Source organism: Vanacampus margaritifer, chromosome 7, assembly GCF_051991255.1.
Source record: "Vanacampus margaritifer isolate UIUO_Vmar chromosome 7, RoL_Vmar_1.0, whole genome shotgun sequence".
In the NCBI taxonomy this organism is placed as follows: domain Eukaryota; kingdom Metazoa; phylum Chordata; class Actinopteri; order Syngnathiformes; family Syngnathidae; genus Vanacampus; species Vanacampus margaritifer.
In genome coordinates this window covers 2,981,649-3,007,253 of record NC_135438.1, presented here as the reverse complement: position 1 = coordinate 3,007,253, position 25,605 = coordinate 2,981,649, and the positions used below count along the sequence as shown (strand labels likewise).

The window sequence follows — 25,605 nt, the reverse complement described above, 5'->3', positions numbered from 1 at the left end:
ATTGGGATTTTAACATATACCTAAAGAAAATACATTTGTATTGTCTCATGAAAGAAAAATATTTTTTCACGTGACAAAAAAAAAGCAGGATCAATGTTTTTTTTTAATCTAATTACATCGCTTCCTTTACATGGTTGAAAACAAACGGCATTTTCTATTACTTTTGCCTGTGACCAGCATACAAACTAGGGAGATTTTTATAGTAGTCAAAAATTTCATCAAATTTTGAAAATAAAAAAATCATCACAAATCAAATTACAATGATCCAAAGTCCAATGCTTTTCAATTAGCGTAGTGCTTCCTTTCACTGAGTAAGGCCACCATTTTGATTTTTGACGTAGGCTCAGAATTGTCCATAGGTACTCGTCATCATATTCTAGTTATTATTATATATTATTATTATTATATTTTGGAAGGTCAACACAAAGTTGTCAGAAGTTTAAAAAAAAATTATCTTGAAAAGACGATATTGAAACATCAAGACATAGCCTACCAAAAAAAGCTGCTAGCTAACTATATATAGCTACTGTAGGGCTAGCTAAACATTTATTATCTTATCTGTATTTTATCTCATGAAATTGTAATTAATCGTTTCATCTAATGTAAGCTAAAAAGCTAGTATGTTTTTGTGTTTTCCCGCCCATTCCGTCAAACTCTCACATGACCTCTGTCCTCTTGAACACGCCCCCTCCACCTGACGTTGTTTCGCGCACGAGCACGCATTCAGTGCGTCCACAGGCTGCAGCTGGCTGCTGGCTGGCTGGCAGAGTTCCGTAGCTCGGTCCCTCTCCCCCCAGCACACTCACGCTCTGCGGCGGCAGTCAGGTCGTCCTCCTCCCCTTGGCAAGTCCCCTCTGTCACCAGCTGTGAGTCCAACGGCGTCGGAGCGGATTTTTAAAATTTATTTATTTTTTGTACGTGTCCCGACCGAACCGAACCATCCTTACCCGGTAAGTGAGGCCTCGTCTCACCGGCTTGTGTCTTTGAATGTGGGGTTGTGGGAGCCTGATGTGGACAGGTTGCCACCACCGGTGCCTTGTGGTGTTCGCAGCCGGTCCAGAGTGTGCCTCTTTCGGCCAAATGTGTGCGTCAGCCACCGCTGCCTGTGTGGACCTGCGGAGTCAACTCACTAAGGTCACCGTGAGGTGGTCCTGCAATGCAGTGGAGGTCCACAATGACATCATAATATACTTTTATGTACTTCTTGGTTAAGAATCTGTTGCACTCCTTTACGTTTAATGGGGGAGGGGGTCAACCTTTATTACTGTAATTGTAATAAAGTAAGTTATTGTTAACTACAGCTAGATATTTGGCCAATTTCTTATAGTTGTGTCCCTGGAGTTTTTTTTTCAACAAATTGCAAACAAATACTTAAGTTTGTACGAACTTTTTTTGGGTACAATTTTGTAGCTTTTTGCACTTTTATGTGTGGAGCAATCACTAATGGTAAATGATGGGGTTTATTCGTTCTGCTACTTGTACACTATAATAAATGCTATATTAAAATTTCGTATTTTGCATATGTTGGATACTTTGTTGATGTGCCAAAATTTGACATTTCACTTGTAATAGCTAGCATATTACGATTTTGTGACTTTTCTAGAGTGAACTTATTCCATATTTTCAGAATGTGCCATTGCAAACAAATACATGTTTAAAAAAGTAAGTAAAATTAAAAAAATAAGTAAAATTATTATAAATTAGGAAGTACAATAATATGTTAGATCTGATCTGACATTTGAGGCTAGCGTCTAGTTCGATGCCAAATTTGGTGATTATCCATTTATTATTGTTAGTGTTGGTGTTGGTTATCGGTAATTCTTATACATAAAAAAATATAATTCTAACTTGTGAATTTACAATACAAAAAAAATACAATCTGGTGATCTTTTCTTAATTTAAAAAATCTGTTCAATTGATTAATTTGGAAGTAGGCTAGTTTTGCTATTGTGCTTTATGTTTTTTGGTTTGACCATACGTTGTTGTTCAAAGGCTCTATAATTAATGTTGAGTTGATGAATTAATGTATAAATTTAATTACATTGGATCCGACATTGGTGGCTAGCCTCTAGTGAAGCCTTTTGTTTCATGCAAAGTCTTATTTGGGCTCAAATGTTCCCTTCCTGATTCATGTAATTAGTTTTTTTTTTTTGTTTTTTTTTACAAAGATTTTCAGTTAGTTTTGTATTTTTTTTGCAACTAGCTAGCTTGTCGTCTGAGAGTTTAGCGTGACCTTTTAAAAGTTTTTGCAAGTCTGCGGCAGTTTGCGAGGCAGCCTTTCTTTGGCTTTTGTACACTATTATGCCTGCTGTGATGAGTTAGAGGCCAATCCATTCAAGTGTGCGGAACAATACCCCAGTGGAAGAAGAAAAAAAAGAAAAAACTCCCCAGGTCGGGTCACTCGGGCGGGGGTGGGAAGGGTGGAGGTTGGGTGGTTGCTATGGCGGCTGAGACTCACATGGAAAACTCAATCCTCTGACGTCATCCCACGAGGAAGATTCTCGGGTGGTGGTGGTGGTGGTGGGCATGATTTATTTATGTGGGATCGGTGCAGCGGGCTGAATGGTCGCTGCCAACGCAGGGTCCACTCGAGTGTTCTTTATAGCCTGGAAATGAGTCTTACCAATGTGATTCTTTTGAGATAAACGGCTAAAAATTCAACAGCCCACCCGTCTCTCACCCTTTGCCAGCCAAAAGCTGGCTACGATAAATTTTTTTAAAAGTTGTTTGGTGAAAGTTCAAAGTGGGTCAAACAAGAGGACCTCCGCCAAGGCTTAATCGTCAGTCACTATAGCCGCGAATCTTAAACGTAACGAAAGACATCCAACCCAAAAATTGTTACGATTAATTAAAAAAAACTACTTAAGTTCAGGTTTGATTGGTTTCTCTGTTTATTCCTCTCATCGTGTTTGTTTACGCACAATATTCACGCCAAACTGACTTTGACATATTTTTCTAATTCTTCTCATTTATTTTTTTGGGTGTTGTTGCATTTTGGTGTGAATGCACTGCGATGTTGCGTTCATTGAATAATGTTTTTCTCAAAATTTTACACACGCAATTTTTTTTGCCAATTTAGCAAAAATAACAAACCAAACTAAACTCACTTGATGAAATTGCCTGGCAAAAGCGTGTCCAATCAACTGATTTCACACAGAATCTCACTGTGACTCTATTTTTTTGTCCAGGTGTTTTATGTTTCCTATGCTCAAGTGAGTGTCTCGGCGGCCTCAGGGGTTGAGGGTAGCTGGCAGACAAACATGTTTGCATTCCCTCCGCCCCTTTCCTGAATCCCGTCTCCATAGCGACGCCAGCACCTGCTCCACCTTTAAATAATGGCACCTGCGGAAGTGTCGGCTTAAGGGCCAGGCTAAAACAAACCAGCCGGACTATTCGCGACATATTTGCCTTTGAGTTTGGTTAGGCGGCGGATCAAATTGCTCAGGTGGCACACAAGAGTCGGACCGCGCCGCTGCAGGCCAGAAACATCAGCCGTAACTCTACCGTAACAAAAGAACAAAACGCGACAAGAGTTGCTGTTTGGTTTTGATCCGCAGCTTGACAAACGGTGTCCCGTCTCAGCCCTTGTTCAGGTTTTCCAATTTTGAGAGTATGAATCATTTACCCTCAGTGTTGGACAAGTTGCTTCCCAAATTTTATATGTCATGTATTGCTAGTTACTGTGTTTTGTTCTAGTCAGCCTTTGGCCCTTAAAAAAACACTCCAAAGAAAAACTCAGAAGAGATGCTTTGAAGTGATTACAATCCACAGAAAACAGCAGTTTTTAACCAAAAGGGCTAACTAACTATAAGTGTTACATAACATAGATTATTACTCATTTTCATGTATCTTGTCCTGATGAACATACATGGCAATTTTCCTGTCAATCAGATGCACTGGTTAACTCATTCACTGCCATTGACGGCTCTAGACGTCAAAAATTCATTTGAAGACAAGAACAAGAGTATGCAAACCTAAAAAAAAAAAAATTATTGTACATTTGGAACATATAATATTTGTGATTCATCTTGAGTTAACTAGTAAAGTCATGTGATTAATTACAATTAAAAAAAAATTAATCGCCTGATGCCCCTAATTAAAAAAAGAAGAAAAGATTATTAAAAATTAGGGGTGTCAGACGATTAAATGTTTTAATTGTAATTAATCGGATGACTTCAATAGTTAACTCACGATTAATTAAACATTTTTTAGGTTTTCATACTCTTGTTAACAAAAGTGGAAAAAAATGTGAAACTAATAGAAATAAGTTCAAATGAATTTTTGACGTCTGATAGCCGTCAATGGCAGTGAATGAGTTAATAATCAAACTTTGCCGACACTTTATATCCAAAATGGCCGACAGCCTATGTGTTTAAAAGAGTAGGTTCTATTTTGATTTTCATAAATCCTGTCATGATGTGAATTTGGCTTTTGTGTCAATCAGACTCTGACTCACCAGGGGCCCTTTTGTGTTTCATAGCAAATGATCAAACGTTTCCAGCGCCTTTGATACAAAATGGCGGATGACCTGCACATTTCATTGACTTTCGCGTGTCCTGTCACGTGTGCAGGGTTTGGTGTCAATTGGATGCAAATATTTTCTGACACTATTGCTGGCCATCAAAGTTTGCCATCTGGCTCCGCCCACACCGTTTAATTAAAAGTCACAGTTGTGCAATTTAGGGATAAATCCCCTTACTTATAGGCTAGCGCTAACACTGTTATTTGCGTTGATAGCTATCCAAAACTGTTATTAGCCTGTTAGCGCTAAACTCTCCATGGTGTAATACCGTAGGTGCGGGACCACAGCAGGTGTAGAGGATTGCCTTATCTGGTTATTATTAAATTTCTGGCCTGTCCCGTGAGCGAATTAAATTGTTGTGTGTTTTTTTTTTTGCCGGTCGCTCTGATGCGGTGATGGAAGAAAAGGAGAGTCCACTGTCTTCTATTTTTAGTCACATTGATGAATTGTGGGCCAGCAGAGCGTCTCATCGGGGACCAAATTGAGGTGAATTGAATTGCCCTGAAGAACATTGGACGGGAACGTCAAGCACGGATAACACCTCAGACCTGGATTCGTTGTTTTTCAACACAAAACGAAAATGTCACATATCATGAATCACTTCATTTTATCTGACATAACAATTTGTACACAAATATTAAGAAGACATTTTTTTTGTAACAAATGAATGAATGAAACACTCAATGGTGAGTCAAAATTCGAACCCATGTTTGAAACTGTAACCCTGGCTTAAAACCCTACTTTGAGACCCTAACCCTTGTTTGAAACCCTAAATTGAATAAATTCCCGCCTGTCTGGTTCTTAACTCTTAGCTACTGTAATCTCTTAATCCAGGATTTCTGCAATAATACTGCTCTTTGTTTTCTATGGTTAATATGAGTGTTACATAAGAGCCAGTGTAGCCAATCAAGTGTCCAGCAAGTAACCTTGTATCCATCTTCCCGTCCACGGCGGTCAGCGGGATGAAAAACAAAACGTTCCGACAGCTCTCCGCTAACGAGCGTTCCCACGGCGACCGAGACGGGGAGGATTGTCCCGTTACGTCCCATTGTAAGGTACCCCTTTGCCCCCGCAGCGTCGCTGAAAGACCTCCGGCCGGCGGGGGGGCCCTCAGGAAATTGGAAGTTAGTGCCGGGACGATTATGAAAGGCACCTTGACCTTCATACGTAACACAATCCGGGACTGAGATACTGTAGTTGTTTTTTTTTTTTTTACTTTACAGTCAGAGGGAGAAAAAAAAAAAAACTACTTCTGTTTATTTGTTTTGATAAACTAAAAAGTAAGAGCAGATTGTCTTGGTCTTTCGTTCAGACTTCAAAATGATCTACTTTCAAAATTAGCCATTAACTATAAATTCAATGTGAACTGATGATTGACAATTTTGTGTCATTTGTGTCAATTTTTTCTAGCTTTCTGGGGAGGTTACGGTGGGTGTGAGGGCTATGAAGTAAGAAATGGTTGATTCAAACCTAGATGGCCGACCTGTTGAGTTTCCAGAATGGCTCCTTGAGACTTTTTTTTTTGTGTGTGTGTTGCTATAATAGACTTGTCCAGACAATTTTGTGTTTATTGACAAAGCTAGTGTCTGGGACTAAGTTTTTCTAATTTCCCAATGGGCGCTACGGAGTAAGAAAAGGCTGATTCAAACCAAAATGGCTGACTTCCTGTTTAGTTTTGGGAATGGATACTTGAGTCTTTTTCATGCTCCTGTAATAATAGTCATTCATCCCAATTTTGTTTCAATTAGTAAAACTATTGTCAAGGGCAATTTTTTTTTCTCAAAATTTTCAGGTCATCTATGGAGTAAGTAATGACTGATTGAAACCAAAATGGCCGATTTCATGTTCAGTTCCTGGAATATATCCTTGAGATTTTTTTATGTATTCGGTTATAATTATGTAATCTGTTATAATAGACTTCTCCACCCAAATTCATGTTGATTGTTGAAACTAGTGTCAGGGGCTATTTTTTTCTAACCATGCATATAGTGTAAGAAATGGCTGATAGAAACCAAAATGGCGGACTTCCTTTTCTGTTTCCGGAATGGATCCTTGAGACTTTTGACTTGAAGCATAGCCTGTGATGTTATAACCAACAATTAGCATTTAGCCCCAGAATTCCACATTGAAGGCAAACACACAAGCATCATTTTAAGGACTTAATTAGCCACAAGCTAATGTTAGCCACTGGCTCACAGGGAGATCAGATTTCGTGATGGGTGAATTAGACATGAGCTTGATGAATTAATCAAGAACCCGAGTGTTGGGCGGCTAACGAGACGGGATGTTGACGCTTGTGTTGACGTCACGTTTGACGCTAACGACTTCATGTTTTTGTTTGAGGGGAGAGAAAAAGAACTCAAAATGCTTGATTTTAATCCGTCGTTCTGCGGCGCATTGTTAGCTTACATGGAAAGTGGTAACAAAGGTTTCGTGTGACAGGATTGATGGGAGTGTCGGGTGGGTTGTGACACTTGAGTACTTTGTTTTTTTTCCCGCACAGTCAGTGAGCTCCTCATCGTTTTTACTGAGAATTGTCTTTGATGTTGTGTAGCTTGTGCCATGCACGAAAGAGGAAAGATTGTACACAGCGGACCAAGACAAAGTCTACTGATGAATTCCCGAGTTTCCTAACACTGTTTTAAAACCCCTCCTTGAAATCCTAGCTGTCTTAAAACCTTATTTCAAAACCCTCATTTGAAACTCTATGACAGGCTTTAAACCTTACTTTGGAACCACAACACTTTCCTAAAAACCTTATTTGAAACCTTAACCCTGACTTGAAGCAATAATATGAAACCCAGTCTTGATACCACTGGCCATAAACCACGTGATGATTGTCAGCGACAACATGCGTGACTTCCCACCTTACCTTTGTATACTGAAAATGAAAGGAAATGTCATAATTCATTCCTGCCTCCCCCAAAAATTAAATAAGGAAAAAAGTAGGATTTAATAATTTTATAAAAAGAAAGAGTAACAAAATAATCAAATCAAATGGAAATAATTCATTTCACAGGGCTGTTGTGTCTGCCTTGGCCACTGGGAGGCAGTATAGTATAGTCATGCTGATACAAACGAAGAAGAATTGATTTTCTTCTAATAAGATGCTGCAAGTCATTTTCGAAGGAGCTAAAGAATATATGCGTTGCTTCTGTTGCTTCTAAAATCACAACTGTCGTCTGACCTGTAGCATTAGCATGTTAGCATGTCAATAACACTAAACGTTAGCAACACTTTTTGGTGGTTTTAAATACATAAAGTGCAATTCTCTTGGTTTTATATTTGGTTTTACAGTAAACGTCAGCTGCAAGTGGCATGAACAGCTTGAAGCCATATCTAAAATTAGAAACACCATCATTTTGTAGGTGTAGGTAGTATAAAAGCTTGAGTTTTAAGAAATGCGTTTTCTTTCTTTCTTTTGAAAATTGCCCTTTTTTCCCTCCACACATTACAACATAAAACAAAGATAATGACAATCAAACATTTCCCCCTAAATAAAACTGGCATGATATATATATCAGCCAAGTCAGTTTTTTCTGTTTTTACAGTACATCATTTTGCTTAAATGATAAACATATCCTCATATAATTTTTCCTGTTTTTCAGCCCACATTTTGCAGTGCAGCCCGATTGCCGCCTCCCACCCCTTCCTGCAGGTGATCCCCCTTTGAGTGATGGAGCCGGACAGAATGCGAGGATGCGGCCCAGTCCCTCCGAGTGACTGAAAAGTCTTCAGTGTGAAAGTAGTTAGCATCAGCGCTCATATGCTAACAAGCGCGCCGCACCATGCTGGCCAATGAGCCCCAGAGCCGCCGACCCGCCGCCTCGGACGCGTCCTCCCTCACCATGGCGCCGCCTCCGCCTCCTTTGCCGCCCCCTCCACCGCCTCCTCCGCCGCCCTCCGTGTTGGCCCACCCCGGCAGGAAGAAGCGTCGGGTGCGCAGCTTCTTCTGGAAGCCCATCCCTGAGGAGAAAGTCCGCGAGAGGCCCAACATCTGGACGCTGGCGGGGCGGCAGCAGCAGCAGTACCAGATCGACGTCCGCTCTGTGGAGGAGCTGTTCGGCCAGCAGGAGGTGGGGACGAGCTTCCGGGGGGCGGCGACAGCTACCGGGACAGCCGCCGGGGTCTCCCGATCTCGATCGTTCAAGGAGAGCAGCAAGGAAGAGGTGAGTCTTGACATCTTGTTTGGCATAACAATTAAGTGTGACATAAACCAACCAATATTTGGGGCTGCATGGTTGACCAACGCCTAGTTGAAGAATGTGAGTCAAAGCATCGACCAATCACTGCTCTGTGTTTAATGATTGACATAAAGACTGACAAATGAAGAGTAACATAAGATTCAATTCAGATACAGTAAATACACCTCTCCTATTGCACAATTTTTTTTGTCCAGTTATAACTGAATTTTCTTTTTTGGGGGGAGGGGGGGGGGTGTAATTCCACTGTCGGCCACTAGATGGTGGCACACTATGGTGTTTATTGTAGATTTGAAAGAAGAAGAATGAAGCTCAAGGTTAGCCTCATTCTTGCTGAGGAGATTAAGAAAGAGATTATTGAAGGTGGCATTCCTCTCCCATCCTGAGTTTTACGCCTACAGAAAGCAATGGCCGTGGGTTTATTTGATAATGTACATCTTTGGGCATGATTATTCATGTATGAAAGGCTTGTAAATTTGGAAGAAATAGGATGGCTTACTGTAAACACATTAACATGATGATAATTTTGTTTTATCCAACTTGTTACTCTCCCTCCCTATATGAAATGGTTTTAAATGTGTAATCGTGTATCAGTTTAAAGACCTTAGAAAATGAGCAGTGGTTCTTGTATTGATTGACAATTTGTAAATCAACCAATGATATGACTGAGTTTCTTTTTTTTTTTTTTTCCCAGGAGAGCTCAGTATTGTTCATTCGATTTGACATCATCATTGCTCTCCTTTTTTTTTAAAAAAACAAATAAATTAAAAAAAATTTAATAAATGTTTTTTTTTTAAATTATTAGTATTTTTTTTAAATATATATACATATACACACATATATATATATATATATATATATATATATATATATATATTTTTTTGTATGTGGGTGAGTATGTGTATGTGCGTGTGTGTGTGCGTGCATGCGTGCGAGTGTGTGTATATTCATCAGTTCACCTAAAGCCCATTAAAAGAAATCCCATACTAATAATATAATATAATAATAAATTGCCAAATGCAGAAACATCAATGTAAGTTATCACGATGTAGTGGCTCTCGCTAACAGACAGAATTAAGTAACCAGAATTAGGTTATATAGGTTAGGTTCTATATACGTAGATATGACTGAGTTTCTGAATGTGTAAGAGAAGTGGGCACGGTTCCAAAGGTGTCAACGACAAGCATGCTGCGTGAACGTGTACTACTACATAATTTCACTCAAGGGACCGGTTAGGTAACGCTGCCAAGTCACTTGGACCCCACCCTCTCCCCCCCAAAAAAAGGAGATGCGTTGCATTATGACTCATGCAGGGAGAATACGTACAGTAGCCTGACTTGTAATTTAATATTGTAAGCAAAAGACAGGCGGTCAAAGATTGTAGATTATCTGTTCTATCATTATTTTGAAAATGTGTATCTTGCATAGTCGGCATTTAAATGTTAAAACGTTCCTCAGCTTAACACCTACCCCCTAAGCTCTTGTCCTATATAGGTGCTGCTGTTTTGGTTAGTAACATAGTTCAAATGGGCCCAGCATGTCTGTGTGTGAATGATAGAGATAGCATAAGCTCAGGTAATTGAGTAACCGCCTGTTTTTATTCCTGATGGGGAAAAAGAGAGGTATCTATTTGAGGAGCAGCATGTTTTCTAGGAGAGGTGTTTGATTGAGGAATGGCATTTATTTGAGCAGAAGCATCGCTCTTAGGAGTGACATCTGTTTGAAGGCAGGTCTTTATTTGAGAACAGAAGTTTCTTCGAGGTGACAAATTAATTTGAGGAGAGGTGGCAGTTCATTTGAGAAGTTCACGATTTGTATAGAGAGAGGTTTTTACCTGGGGAGGCATCTATTTTGGGCGAGATGTATAATAGAGGAGTGGCATTTATTTGAATAGAGCCATCTCTCTTTGGGGAACTATTTGAGGAGAGGCGTCCATTTTAGGACAGGTGTCTAATTGAAAAGCGGCATTTATTTGAGAATAGGTAAGAGGAGGTAAGAACTGGGAGTTTTATTTCAGGGGAGGGGTGTATTTTAAGAGAGGCGTTTATTTGGGTTGAGGTCTTTTTTATTAGAAGTGTGTATTTTAGGAGGCAAATATTTTAGGAGTGGTATTTATTTGAGTAAAAGCATCTCTCTTATGAGAGGAGTCTATTTAAAGATTGCATCTATTTGATAGAATTTGAGGAAACATTAATTTGAGAAGAGCTGTTTATTGGAGAAGAGGAGTTTATTTCAGGAATGGCATCTATTTGAGTAGAGGAATCCGTCTTATAAGAGAGTTTTTTTTTGAGGAGGTGTTTATTTTAGAAGAGTTGTATAGTTGAATGTTGATGTTTATTTGAGAATTTTATTTAGGGAGAGGGGTCTATTTAAGTAGAAAGGTATATTTTCTACACCATATATCCATTTTAGGAATGTCATTTATTTGAGTAAATGCATCACTCTATTTGAGGATTCCGGTTTATTTGAGGAGCGGTGTCCTTTCTCTTTTTGAGGAGCCATTTATTTGAGGGGTTTATTTAAGGTGGGGAGTTTATTTTAGGAGAGGTGGCTCTTTAAAAATTTGGTGTTTGTTTTAGGAGAGATGTTCATTTGAGGAGGTGTCTATTTTAGGAGAGGCTCTGTGAAGGGTCGCGTTTATTTGAGGAAAGGTGTGTATTTGTAAAGAGCCATCTCATTTTGGAGAGCGGTTTATTTATTTGAGGAAGCGGAAGCCAAAGGTTGGCACTCAAAAGAAGGTCTCAAATGTAGAAGGAAGTGACATCGCCATCTACTGGCCTGGCATGCAAACTACAGCCTATTCATACTTCTTGTTTGCGTTTTGACATGTTGCCCTCTTGTGTTTGGTTTCAGATCAGCATCCTGGACTCCAAGAGGGGAATGAACGTGGGCATTTTCCTCAAGCAGTTCAAGAAGTAAGTCCTGTCTACCGTAGTTTTGCTTTGAACAGCCAGAAAAGCAGTTTTAAAGCACTAATACTTTTTCTTTAGGCGGATTAGTGTCCGAATACGTGTTTGTTAATGAGTTTTGTCACTTTTCTGTTGTTTTTCCTTGATTAGATTAGAAAATCAGATTACGTAAGAAGAAAGTGTGTCTACGCACACAATATTGTGGAGTGACCGCAGCTCGGTCGACTGGAATGTTAATCCAGTGTGGATGCACACATCATTGGCAGAGAAACTTGGAACCACCACTCAAGATCCATAAAAAAAAAATATATATTGAAAAGAAAGTCTCTTTTTTCGCCCCGTTCATTTCGAGTTCTTCATTATGAATCCCTCACGGCTTCCTGTATATTGTTAACAGTTCTTTACAAGCTGGCGTATGTAAACAAAGCGTCTTTTGTGAACCTACTCAAAGCCGCACACCTGTGGACCATCCTCCTCCCTTTTAGGTCCAACCGCTGCATTGTGGAGGACATACGGCGAGGACACGGCGGGACGTACGGAGCCCAGCCCCTCAAAGACCTTCTCAAGCTGCTGCCCGACACGGACGAGGTCCGTGTTGGAGCACGTCAAACCGCGTCACGCCAATGACAACAAAACAAAGGAAAAACTTCCCCTTTCCCTTCCGCAGACGAAGAAGCTGCAGGCGTTCCGAGGCGACCCGGACAAGCTGACGCTGGTGGATTCTTTTATGTTCCTGCTCATCCAGGTGCCTCGGTGAGTCGTGTGTCTTTGTGTTTTTTTTTTTTGTCAGGGTGGATTACTGCAATTTGGTCCAGCTTTTCTCTCAGGAGTAATTGTGATATTGACATGACTGGCACGTGTATCGTCTTTTGTTTCGCGTCAGGTTGGAGGTGCGCATCGAGGCCATGGTACTCGGCGAGGAGTTTGTGCCTTCCTGTGCGCTGATGAGTCACGACATCGACGTCGTAAGAGTCGCCACTCGAGGTAACCGTGGCGTCTGCTTTCAAGTGTGCTCACACCTGATAGTGAAGTGGACCATTTTTGCATTTTTTTTCATGTATTAACTCTTTGACTGCCAAAAACGTTAAATAAAGTTTAGTAAAATCCTATGGAGGAGTGCCAAAGACGTTAAACGACGTTTTTTTTTTCAAAACAGAGGTGAAACTAACCATTTTCTATTGTTGATTACTGAAAAACGGAATAAGGTAGAAACAAACTTTTTTTTCTGATGAAAGAAATCTTTCATTTGGTAGTATGTGTGTTTCAATAGTCCAAACACACAATTTTCTGTGGACCTTGAAAGATCAGTCAAAAATGCTTAAATTGGCTGTCACCCACGGCATCCCTTTTCTGAAAACATCTGGCAGTCAAAGAGTTAAAGCAGTACATGTAGCAGAACAACACATTGTGAACACTTGAAGATAACAATACTTTGCAATAACAATTTTCAATCTTTTGAGACTAAGCTGCTGCCCCCTCTGTAAAAGTAAAGTATGCATTGGCAATGCTATTGTTCTCCACATAATCTACAGACCGCAGGCAAAAACATCACAACAACACTTAAGGATCACCATTGATAACTATGCGTGAAAATGAAAACAATCTGTTGCAATATGAGACTAGCTGCTACCACCTCTCCTCATGGTAAATTGCATTGGCCGGGAATCGAACCCGGGCCTCCCGCATGGCAAGCGAGAATTCTACCACTGAACAACCAATGCATAGCACTAGTCTTCCAACGAGCTGTAGACCTCCACCAAGGCAAGACATTTTCAAGGGACCGAATGTATAAGCAACATATATATTGCTATTATGACAACCACACATTGCAATAACAAGGCGATAATGATTTTGGAACTATCCAATGCGATATTGATTTCTAACAATAGATCGCAATAACGATACATTGTGGCAACAACACTTTGAGATATCAACACTTGCCATTAATAACTATACATTGCAATAACTAACAACAACAATTTGAGAGTGAGGTTTGCCATCTTTGTAAAGGTGAAGTGCATTGGCCGGGAATCGAACCCGGGCCTCTCGCATGGCAAGCGAGAATTCTACCACTGAACCACCAATGCTTAGTGCTAGTCTTCCAGCGAGCTGTAGACCTCCACCAAGGCAAAACATTTTCAAGGGAAGTTTTTGGGATGTATTGTTGCAGTCAGACATTTTTTTTTTAAAAGGGAATCTCTATATTGCTATCTTCGTAATGATACATTAAAAGACTCAGCGATAACAATTTGGAACTAACCAATGATCCACACAAATAAAAACTAATTATACAAGATTTCTCTATCCATCTACTACAACGGGTTCGGGTCGTGGGGGCAGCAGCTTGAGCAGCGAAGCTTAACTTCTTTCTCCCCAGCCACTTCGTTAAGCTCCTGTGGGGAAATCCCAGGATGTTACATTGCTCAAACAAATTTGAACAATTTGAGAGCAAGCTGCTGCCACCGCTGTCAAAATGCATTGGCCGGGAATCGAACCCGGGCCTCTCGCATGGCAAGCGAGAATTCTACCACTGAACAACCAATGCTTTGGTTAGCATCTCCAAAAGGCTGTTAACCTCCACCAAGGCAAAACATTTTCAAGGGACATTGGAATGTATCAGCAGCATATACTACTGCTATTCTGATAACCGCACGTCGCAATAATACGGTGATAATGATTTTGAAATTGATTCCTATTAATACATCGTGACAATGATGCATTGTGGCAACAACACAGATATCAACACTTGCCATTAATAACTATATATTGCAACAGAAGAAACAGAAACAGGAACAATTTGAGAGTGAGGTTATGCCATCTTTTTAAAGGTAAAGTGCATTGGCCGGGAATCGAACCCGGGCCTCTCGCATGGCAAGTGAGAATTCTACCACTGAACTACCAATGCTTGGTGCTAGGGTCCCAATGGGCTATAGACCTCCCTCAAGGCAACTTTTTTCCCAATTGACTATCGCTCTTGGAATGTGTCATTATAGCAACATATATATTGCTATTTTCGGAATGATACATTAAAATTAAAATTAAAAGGAACTTGGAACGCACGTCATGTAACATACATACATACGCATACGTTTCGCATACATTTCGCATGTCTTTAATGTGCGATAGCTGACGTTTTGATTTGATCCCACAGAGTTAATGGGTTGCGAGGAGCTTCACGCCATTTTGCATCTGGTGCTGCAGGCGGGAAACATCATGAACGCGGTACGTGGACGCAACGCAGCGTCATAAATCGTAAAAGTCAAGTCATCATTATTTATATAGCGCTTTCAAGCGGCCTTAGTTGTCACAAAACGAACAAACCATTCAATGTTGGCGTGTGTTTGTTCAGGGAGGCTACGCGGGCAACGCGGTGGGCTTCAAGTTGTCATCGCTGCTCTCATTGGCCGACACCAAAGCCAACAAGCCGGGGATGAACCTGCTGCACTTTGTCGCAATGGTAGCAAAAGTGTTTTTACGCATTCACGTAATTGAAAATATGGTCACTTGTGAACAAAATGTTTTTCTTTTTGGGGATTTTTACATAATACTATTATATTATTTACTTTAATCTTTTTGTGTTTTGTTAATAAGTTATACATATTTACTTGATAATGGAAATAATTTCTTTGATCTTTTTACTTCATACTTCTTACTTTAAGTTTTCTGTTTTTGCTTAAAAATAATGTTTACATTTTTAATTATCATGTTTACTTTATTACATACTGGTTTGGCTTACAAATATTGACATTTTTAATATTTACTCTTTTTTTACTATTATGTTTTTGTAAAGTTGCCTTTTACTTTAGCACTTTTTCTAATGAACTATCGTTGATAATTAACATTTTAAATAATATAATTTGCATTTTATGCACTTTATAATATGTGCAGGCTTTCTTAATAGATTTTAGGCGATATTATATATATTTTTTATGGTATTTTATTAAATAACCATTTTTACTTTTTTACTTACATTTACTTACATTTTAAAAATGTTATATATAGATTACATTTACTGAATATGTGTGTTTTTGTTTACAAACTTTTACCATTTTAATAATTGTAATTCTACTTTTTTACCCTTTTACTTAGAAATTTGCATGCTTTTAATATGGTTTTTGTTTTCAATATTTTATGACATACATTTTTTGTTTTTAATTAATAATATTTAGATTTTTGTTCCAAATTTTTTACTTTTTTTATTTTTACATTATCATGCAATAATCTGTGCCGTTCACATTTTTTTTGCTAATGTTTTAGAAACTTACAACATTTTGTGTTTTTACACATGATCATTGAAAAAATAATTATATATATTTATATATATATATATATATATATATATATATATATATATATATATATTTATTTATTTTGGGCAAATGCCATCTGCACCATCCATCATGCCCATATGCAAAACGTTATGCTAACAAACACTGCTTCCTTTCTTAGGAGGCCAAGAAAAAAGACGAGGCCCTGTTAAAGTTTCCGGAAAAACTGGTCCACATCCAGAGTGCAGCCAGGTAATGTTAAAAAAAAAAAAAGTCTTGAAGGCAGAAGTCAACTAAAAAAAAAAATATTGACAATAATATGTTCTTTGCAGGCCCACTAGTCTAAATACGGTATTTTGGTTAGTATTGCGTTAATGGAAAATGAGTTAAGCAGCAAAATCCAGCCATTTTTATCCATCCCAGGGGGCGGCCATTTTGCCTCTTGCGATCGAGTGAAAATGACACCGCAGTTGCTCAGGTTTCAGGTAGCAACCAATCATAGCTCAGCTTCAGAAAACAGGTGAGCTGTGATTGGTCGTTGCCTGAGCTCTTACTAACTGTAATGTCATCTTCAGTTGACAGCAAGTGGCAAAATGGCCGCCCCCTGAGATGGATAAAAAAACGGCTGGATTTTGCTGCTTAATTCATATTCCACAAATGTAATATTAATCAGAATGTCATGTTTAGACTAGTAAGGTCACACATAACATATTATTGTCAAGAAATGCTTAAGGTTGACTTCCAAATAAAGTCAAAATGTAAAATTCTAAATACGTTATTTAATATAAACACTTAAAACATATAGAGTAAAAACATTTTAAAAAAATTCAACTAATACATAATATGTAAGTAAAAATGTCGATACATGTGTATAATGTTAACCTAGCGGTAAAAGCATGTGGTTCCCCCCCTATGTAGGATCTCCGTGGAGAACATGGATCTGGAGTTCTCGTCCTTGTACGTGAGGATCCGAACTCTGGAGGAGAAGGTGCAGGGAGACCCCGAATTACTTCCACAGCTGGAGCCTTTCCTGCAGGTCCGTCAGCCGACCCATCCATCCATCGTCAAGAAATGTGGCACCACCAGGAAATGAGATTTGAGCCTGCTGATTGACGTCCCGAATGTTCTCAGAGTTCTGCCAAGACGCTTGCGGATCTGAAGCGTCGTCGTCTGGAGCTTCGCAAAGAAGGCAACGGGCTGGTGGACTTCTTCTGCGAGGACAAGGACGCGTTCAAGCTGGACGAAGGATTTCGCATCTTCCATGACTTTTGCGTCAAGTTCAAGAAAGCTGTCAAGGTCCGGGCTCTCACTTCAAACTTCAACGTCCACGATACGTTTAAATGAGGGGAGTCAAAATTAGTGAGTTAATTTTGAGTTAATTTAAAGTTCCTCTAATAATGACCGCCCATTACTTGGAAAGCCTGTACTGACACATCCACGTCAAAATTTTGCAGTAATAAATTTAATAATGCATATATTTGTGGAGACTGGGGTCAAGTTGTGCACAGCAATTTAAAAAAATTGCTGAATTTTACAAGTGACTTCATGTTAAAGATGAGTTAGTTCTTAATATGAAAAGAAAAATGCACTGAGCTGTCACCAACGTCTTACAATGCAATTATGCCATCTAGTGGCAGAAAAAATGACCTCAACGCAAATCAATACCACACTTATTTTTTACAGTACAGTACATCGTTTTAATTTTAACAAAATGTTATGAATTATTATGAAATTACTGTATCATTGACTAAAAGATGCAGCCACATTTCTATTGGTTTAACATATTTTCCCTTTTTATTTTGTTATCAAAAGTATAAAAACTAAAAAAAAAATACATTTTATTGTACATTTAGAACAGATAGAAAATTTGCGATTAATCGTGAGTTAACTATTGAAGTCATGCGATTAATTACGATTAAAAATCTTAATCGCCTTACACCCCTATTTTAAAAACATCATTGTCCGTTTTTTTTTTTTTTTTTCGCAGGACAACGCCGAGCGCGAGCTGAAGGAGACGGCGAGACAGCGTCGCTTGAGAGAGCTGGAGGAAAAACGACTGGCGTGGTCGGCGGAAGACGCCGGCGGCGGCGGCGGCGGCGGTGCGTTCGCTCGCAGCAGCAGCGAGAACGACGTGGACACCCTCACCAAGGAAGGCCTCCTGGACTTCTTCCAGGGGAGGTCCAAGAGCCCTCACAGTCCGCCGGGACGCTCCTCCAGTGCCCGCCGCCACCGCCACACCTTGACGTCCATCGCCGACCGGGAACTCCACAGCTACCTGGAACTGTTCGGAGACAAGTTCAACAGTCTGCCGCGGTCAGGCCGCGCCCTCCAGCGCAAAAGCGCCCCTTGGTTCGACAACCGAGAGCTGACGTCTCCTCGAGCTGAAACCGAACCCATCAGCCCCCTCGCCAGATTTTCCTCCAACGCTGATGAGGACCGATACAACAACAACAGAAGTTCATTCGCTGGCCACATGAACGTAAACGTAGAGAAGCACACGTTGGTTCCCGGTCCACAAGCGTTTCACCTCCAGAGTCTAAACTTGGTCAACCAGGGCGATGTCCAGCTGACAGATCTGGAACAAGACAGGCGTCCCCCTTGCGGGACTCTGGATACAGTTCCAGGAGTCACAATAGAGCATTTGACGCAAGAGGACCACACGAGTTCAGTTTCCTCCACAACCTGTGACACGCCCTTGCCCTTAGACACCCCGTTGTCCAATAGGAAGCCGGCGTTTTTCATCCCAGACGCCACCGAAGCGGACTGCTCCGTCACCCTGGACGTCTCCGAAGTAGAGAGCTCGTCCCTTTCGAAAGACGGATTTCAAACTGGAACGAGTGACAAGGACAGGAAGAGCCCCGGAGAGCTCACTTCCCCGTCTGCCGATTCGGACTCGGTGCCACCCGGGGAGTCGTCAGTACCGAGAACTGTGGATGCCGCCTCCGCGACGCCGCCCGAGTGGGGAACCGAAAGCTTCGACACCGCCGTTGCCAACACTGCAAAAACTGAAATCTTAAGTAAGATAGAATTTTCTTAAATGTAACCTTAATCTATGAGTTATTTTTACCAAAAATGAAATTGTCAGACAAGATCATTCTGCTTATTTTAAGATACTTATGACTTAATTATCTTATTTGATCAAGCAGTCTTTGCATTGAGCCAGTTTGAAGTACTGTGAGGCTTAAAACAAGCATTTTCCACATTTTACGACGACAACTACCCGACATCAAAGGCGAGTGGCGTGCGGTCAGGATAGGCAAGGTAGGCAAAAGGAAAGATTGGCTTTGTGGATGTGCTTCAATTAACTGGCGCTTTCACTTTACATGGTGTTTGGCATTGCTATTGCTAGCTTGATTTTACAAGGAGATATTCACATTATTACATTCTTTCCAGGCGGGTTTGAAATTGTCCGTTTTCCGTTGTGTATGGGTCTAATATTATTATCTTATTTTTTCAAATTTTATAGGTACAAAAAAGTAAAATTTTCTTGTTCTGTTGCCAAATAATTTTGAAGTAATCATTTTCTTATTTTACTATATATTTTGTTAAATTTTCTACTGTCCTTTTAGCAGTCGAACCTCGGAAAAGCAAAGTTGATATGGGCCTAGTATTATTTTCTCTTTTTTTTTTTTTAATTTTACAGGTAAATTAAAGTAAAATTTTCTTGTTCTGTTGCCAGATAATTTTGCTTATTTGAAGTAATAATTTTATTATTTTACTATAGTTTTTGTTTAATTTTCTACAGTCATTTTTCAATGGAACCTCGGAAAAGCAAAGTTGATATGGGTCTAGTATTATTTTCTCATTTTTTTTTAAATTTTTACAGGTAAATTAAAGTAAAATTTTCTTGTTCTGTTGCCAGATAATTTTGCTTATTTGAAGTAATAATTTTCCTATTTTACTTTTTTTTTCTTAAATTTTCTACTGTTCTTTTTGCAATGGAACCTTTGAGAAGCAAAGTTGATATGGGCCTAATATTATTATCTTATTTTTTCAAATTTTACAGGTAAATTTAAGTAAAATTTTCTTGTTCTGTTGCCAAATAATTTTGAAGTAATCGTTTTCTTATTTTACTATATATTTTGTTAAATTTTCTACTGTCCTTTTTGCAGTCGAACCTCGGAAAAGCAAAGTTGATATGGGCCTAGTATTATTTTCTCATTTTTTTAAATTTTTTACAGGTAAATTAAAGTAAAATTTTCTTGGTCCTTTGCCAGATAATTTTGCTTATTTGAAGTAATAATTTTCCTATTTTACTTTTTTTTTCTTAAATTTTCTACTGTTCTTTTTGCAATGGAACCTTTGAGAAGCAAAGTTGATATGGGCCTAATATTATTATCTTATTTTTTCAAATTTTACAGGTAAATTTAAGTAAAATTTTCTTGTTCTGTTGCCAGATAATTTTGCTTACTTGAAGTAATAATTTTCTTATTTTACTATATTTTTTTCTTAAATTTACTACCCGTTCTTTTTGCAGTGGAACCTCGGAAAAGCGGCAGCAAACCGGCATGCGCCAAAAGCAAGGCGGGGGGCGAAGCCGGCGGCAGTGCGGGCAGTGATGGTCCCGACGGGGGCGCCACCAGCGGTGGCAGTGGAGTCGGTCCCGGTGGGAACATCGGGAGTGTGCGGACACTAACCAGCAGCGAGAGCCAGAGCATGCGGAAAGTGGTGCCGATTAGCCGACTTACCAGGACTGGTAGCAAAAAGAAAGCGGAGACTACCCTAGATCGACCCACCCGCGATCAAAGTACCCCATCAAGTGGACACCGGGAAAAGACCCCAAGACCCCTGCGCCACTCCAGTCTACCTCCCGACGACTCCAAAGCCCAGAGAGGAGGCGGCATCCTCTCGAGATGCGGGTGCGATTCCAGTAACTTGAAGAAGACTTCCTCCATCAACAAGCCGAGCGCAAAACCTTTGCGGAACCTCCCCAAGTCGGCGCCCGAGGAGAAGATGTGCCGCTCCACCATGAGGGCCCTGCAGACGCAAGTCCCGGGCGGCTCGCTGTCGGAAAGCGGCAGCTCGCAGGCGCCCGCCTCCAAGAGCCCCCCCGACGTCCCGAGCTTCGCCCGCAACACCGTGGCGTCGTCGTCCCGCACCAAAAAGGAAGCGCTCGCCCCGGCCACGCCGTCTCACGCCCCCGCCGGCCTCGGTCGGCACGCGTCCGTCAAACAGACCAGATTGGCGTCCGCGGGCGCGGGCGGTGAGGAGCGGACGAGCCTGCGGCGGGTGCAAAGCGTCAAGGCCAGCAGTCGCGGAGCTTCCCGCAGCCAGACGCCACCCGCGCAGTCTCGCGATGTCGGGACGCCCAGCAGGAGCGCCAAGCCCAGCTGGAAGTAAATCGCAATCAAGCCGTCGTGTTCTTTCTCGGGAATGGGACAACTGTTGCGTCCAATCCCTCTTTTTCCACTCCTACTTGTCAATTGGGAGCATTTCACCACAGGAACTCACAAAGGTTATTATAGGTCACGAAAGCAAACCAAATAACCAAAACTAACGTTGAAGAACATTTTTGTTAATGATGTAAAATAAAAGTAAAAGCGCTTTATCTTGCACTATAATTATAGCAAAAATGCGCTTTATTTTCATCTTTGTCGTACATTACACTCTAAAAAGAGTCTATTTGGTCCCACTCTAAACAGAGTCAAATTTACACTCGAAAGAAAGTAAACTATTCGGAATAAATTTTACTCAAAGTATTTTTAGTGTGTAGGAGAGGATTGGCCTATCCCATGACAAAAACCTAGTAAGGTTTTTTTCACTCAGAAATTCTAAGTAAATTTTCGAAGGATTTTTTTCGAGTACATTAAATAAAAAATAAGAAAAAAGTAACACAAGGTTGAGGAACAAACTCACGACCTTCAGCTTAGGAGACGGCCACTCTACCACCTGAGCTTATGCCGCTCTTACTGTTTGCTGATATCTCTCGTACATGCAAATTTTACTGTTTAGAGTGGGACGAAAATAGACTCTTTTTAGAGTAAAATGTGCTCTACAAAATTTTCTGTGCATCACACGCGAGCTTTTGGGGTTCATTTTAAATATTTATTTATTATTTATTTTTGGCATTGCTGTGCGTCCGTACAGAAGAAGAAAAAGTAATTTGAGAATTGCAGTTTACGTTACTTTGTAACAAAATATTTAGTGACGTTTTTTTTTTTTTAATCTTTCACTCAAAAATACCCTATATAATTAAAATAAATTAATAAATCAAACTAATAAAAGCTCAACTAAAAGTAAACATTTCAAAATAATAATAAAAACTAACAAATCAGCTCTAAAAAACAATTTTTCCACTAAATGAATTTGAAAAAGTCAAAACGAACCAAAAGTTAAATAGTAAAAAGCTTTTTTTTTTAAGTTTGTCTTCTTCGGGTATCCGTAGCAGAAAGATGGCAGCGAAACATGTCAGCTTCCTGTAAGTTGAGGCACGACCCATGTAATATAATTAGCGATTGCTAGACCTCCGATTATATGAAAAAAAAAAGTACATTGATGTAATCCAACATATTTTTTTGCATATTAATAAATTAATAGTGTGTTTTTAAAATGATTGAATTTCACAATGTCCCTTTAAAACACTAATTAATAACTAAATTCCTGCAAAATGACACATTATGGACTGAATATGATGTCCTTGTTTTTTTTTTTTTTTTTTTTTTTGGGATGTCCTTGTTTTTATTAAAAGTACATTCATTGTAACTACTTTTAAAATTACAACTTTTATGACCTACCATGCCAATGTTATTCTTATGGAATTACTGATCAGTTTGGAGCATTTTAAATTTAACAAGGTCTGTAAAAGATTAATCATTTGTCAAAAATAAGCAATTACGCTGGTCAACACACATTTTGGTGCCAGGAAAGTTTTTGGACATTGGTGGTTGCGAATTCTCTCGAGTTTTGAGATATTAGATATTTTTGTTTTGCCAGTTCTCTTTGAAGAATATCGATGCAATATCGTGAAAGACGGCAATCATCATTGCAGAAATTGAAATCATCTTTCATGTGAAAATCAAGCAAAAATCAAGCAAAATTTGACATGTATTGCGATTTTGATCTGAAAACACAATCGTGAGGAGTTCCTGTGGTAGAAACGCGCCCGCAATGTTGTACGTGCACGTCGGTATTGTTTTGTCAAGCAGAACACAAGCTAGCACGCTGCATGATGTGGCCACTCCGTGAACAACTGCTTTAACGTTACGGTCCAGTTCAACTAGGACACATAGACGAAAATGTAACCCGTTATGCAAAGTGCGGTACTACAGTAGTTGTGCCTGTTGGTAGTGTTTCAAGGACGCCTCCATACCGTCATGGGGAAGCATGCCACGCTACGACGCTAATGCTAACTGAGCATTCAAGACATTAGGATGTGATGGGGTTTTTTCATCATAATTTTTTTCTTTTTTTGGGTGGGGGGGGGGGGTGATTCGACTGTGAATGTAGCACCTGGTTATTTAATAGTAACATTTGTTACTGTGTGTAGCTTTAATTCAGCTGGTCATAATATTAGGTACACAAGCTTTTTAAAGATGTACCTAATGAAGTGGCCGATGATGTTGAATATTATTTCAAGCAAATGCGTGTTTGTGTGTGCGTGTGTCCTTATTGCATGTATGTGGTTTAGATTTTTCTGCAAGAAAAGTGTTAGGGCTACATGGGAATTTTTTTTTCAAGAAAAAAATGTCATAATATTACAGAACAACGATGTAATATTAGTGAGTTAATGTCAATAGTTGGTCTGGTAAAAGTCCCATCTTTGTCTCTTTTTTTATTTTTTTTTAACCAAAGATTTCACTTTATTTCTATATTGCAATACATTTTTCATATTATGACTAAATATTGTATGTTCATAAATTACAGCAAATTTATGAAAATACTTGTTTTTGGACCAAATTGTTTATTGTATTATTTAGCATAAATTTGATGTAAAATAAATCAATAAATCGGAATTTATCAACCATATACTTGCTTGTAAAATTAAAATTATCAGATCAAATTACGAATTGTGAAAAGCATTTGACCAAATATTATGCCTTTTTTCTCTCATAAAATTATTAATTATTTGTTGTTAATTTGGACTTTATTATACTAGTTTTTCTTGAAAATTACATTATTCTTGTATAAAAGTGTCATAGTCGCACCACTATATTTTTGTAAAATTCTACATTTTTCAAATCAAATTACCATTTGTGAAAAAAATTGGGTAAAATTACAAGATGTCGATTTATTTTCCTAATTTAATCTTGAAAAGTAAGGCTCGTAAAAATAAGGCTTTCTTGTACTTTGACTTAATTGTTATAATTTTGGTTTGATTCACATTTTTAATCAAGCATCGTCCTTTTTTTTAATTGTTAAATTATCATCTATTGTAAATTATGACTTTATTGTTATTTAATATAACTTTACTGTCACAAATTTGCCAGTTGTCCCTCATAAAATTCATTCATTCTTGTAAAATTCCGCTTTTTCTTTCTTGTAACATTACAACTTTAGCCTCATAATATTTCGAATACTCTTGTAAACTAACTTTTTTCTAAAAACTTTTTTTTTTAAATTCTCATGTAGTTACGTTTTTTTATGTTATATATTTTTTTACTTCTCTCCTAAAACTCTCCTTTTTCCATGTAATATTCACACCACTTTTCTCGGTGTGGCCCTAACACTTGTTGCCTTTTTCTGCTGATGTCATTTGAGCTTGTGTGTCTTAAAAAAAAAAAAAAAAAAAAAAATCAACATCGGCCTATAAAGAGCACTGTGCCATCGTCTCCATGGTAACCGACAACCACCACATACGCGCACACAACAAACAGCCTGTTGCCTTAAAGCCTGTAGCTCCATTCATGTATTTCAATATTCGATACATTCATCCAGCTGCTCTTTGTACATAATGTAAAGACATAGTATTTTTATGACCATTAAAGCTTTCTATACAGCACTTGAAGAGTCTCCGTGTGTGCGTGCGTGTGGCATTTACTGACTACAATGACAACCAAGGTTCGGTGGTTATTATTAGAGACGCATGCCCATATCATCTACATGACAAACATTTGCCTCACAAAGACGACTTTGACGACATTACGTAATATTTGGACTTTTTTCCCCCCTCAAATAATTAATAAAATAATAATAGTAATAATATTCCTACACTAAACTTTATTCTCAAATTGCTTAGTTTTTTTTTCTTCATAAAGCTTATTTATTTTCTCTGAATATTATAATAATTGTATATATTATATAGTCCGTAATTATCCGTTTTAATTAAAAAAAAAACACTTGCCATATTATAATTTCCTTGCACAGCAATTGTTGAAACATATATTATTTCATGTGCTGTTCTTGCTGTGCGCGCCTTGTCCTCTTAGAGGCGATGTGGTGCACTTTAAACAGTACATCAATTCAAAAACCCGAAGAAGAAAGTCGTAATTGAAATACATATGTAAACAGAAATAGTTTTTTTTTTTTTTTCACAGAGCAGGAAAGATATATAATCTTTTTGTATGTTTTCATCAAGTGTTTATGTATGAATATTCGATATTTTAAATGTATATCTGCGTTGCTTTCGAGTGCTGGGCGGTTGGGGGACCAGCCAGGTGCACAGCGTTTTGCACTGATTAGTCCGCCCAGAGTGCTGGTTTGCCGGCCAAATCGTGGCTCACTGTCATGGAGCTCAGGGTAAGAATACATGAACACAGAGTAAGTTG

The 25,605-nt window shown here is 39.0% G+C and overlaps 1 protein-coding gene and 4 non-coding genes across 6 annotated transcripts; 1 reads left to right on the top strand and 4 right to left on the bottom strand.

Annotated features, from left to right (window-relative positions):
- The first annotated feature begins 724 nt into the window (after positions 1-724).
- fhdc1 (FH2 domain containing 1) lies at positions 725-23,275 on the top strand. 2 transcript variants are annotated; one of them, XM_077570877.1, is made up of 13 exons: positions 725-950; positions 8,131-8,691; positions 11,578-11,639; positions 12,119-12,221; positions 12,301-12,386; positions 12,517-12,617; positions 14,785-14,855; positions 14,983-15,090; positions 16,083-16,153; positions 16,820-16,937; positions 17,033-17,197; positions 17,889-18,918; positions 20,379-23,275. In XM_077570877.1, exons 2-13 carry the CDS (start codon positions 8,311-8,313, stop codon positions 21,239-21,241), a joined length of 3,159 nt encoding a protein of 1,052 aa, XP_077427003.1. In that variant the 5' UTR covers positions 725-950; positions 8,131-8,310; the 3' UTR covers positions 21,242-23,275. The 2 variants fall into 2 exon arrangements, with proteins under 2 accessions (XP_077427003.1, XP_077427004.1); XM_077570878.1 differs by lacking the exon at positions 725-950 and adding an exon at positions 4,967-5,008.
- On the bottom strand, positions 13,284-13,354 carry trnag-gcc (transfer RNA glycine (anticodon GCC)). The gene has a single exon. It is a non-coding gene; the product is annotated as a tRNA-Gly (tRNA).
- trnag-gcc (transfer RNA glycine (anticodon GCC)) lies at positions 13,650-13,720 on the bottom strand. Its single transcript has one exon. It is a non-coding gene; the product is annotated as a tRNA-Gly (tRNA).
- Positions 14,108-14,178, bottom strand: trnag-gcc (transfer RNA glycine (anticodon GCC)). Its single transcript has one exon. It is a non-coding gene; the product is annotated as a tRNA-Gly (tRNA).
- trnag-gcc (transfer RNA glycine (anticodon GCC)) lies at positions 14,468-14,538 on the bottom strand. The gene has a single exon. It is a non-coding gene; the product is annotated as a tRNA-Gly (tRNA).
- Positions 23,276-25,605: the final 2,330 nt, after the last annotated feature.

Bases quoted from the DNA above. Each gene is read 5' to 3' on its own strand.
- fhdc1 (XM_077570877.1), top strand. From the start codon at position 8,311: ATGCTGGCCAATGAGCCCCAGAGCCGCCGACCCGCCGCCTCGGACGCG. The intron at 12,387-12,516 runs GTGAGTCGTGTG...GTTTCGCGTCAG, and splicing joins CTGCTCATCCAGGTGCCTCG to GTTGGAGGTGCGCATCGAGG. The intron at 16,938-17,032 runs GTCCGTCAGCCG...GAATGTTCTCAG, and splicing joins AGCTGGAGCCTTTCCTGCAG to AGTTCTGCCAAGACGCTTGC.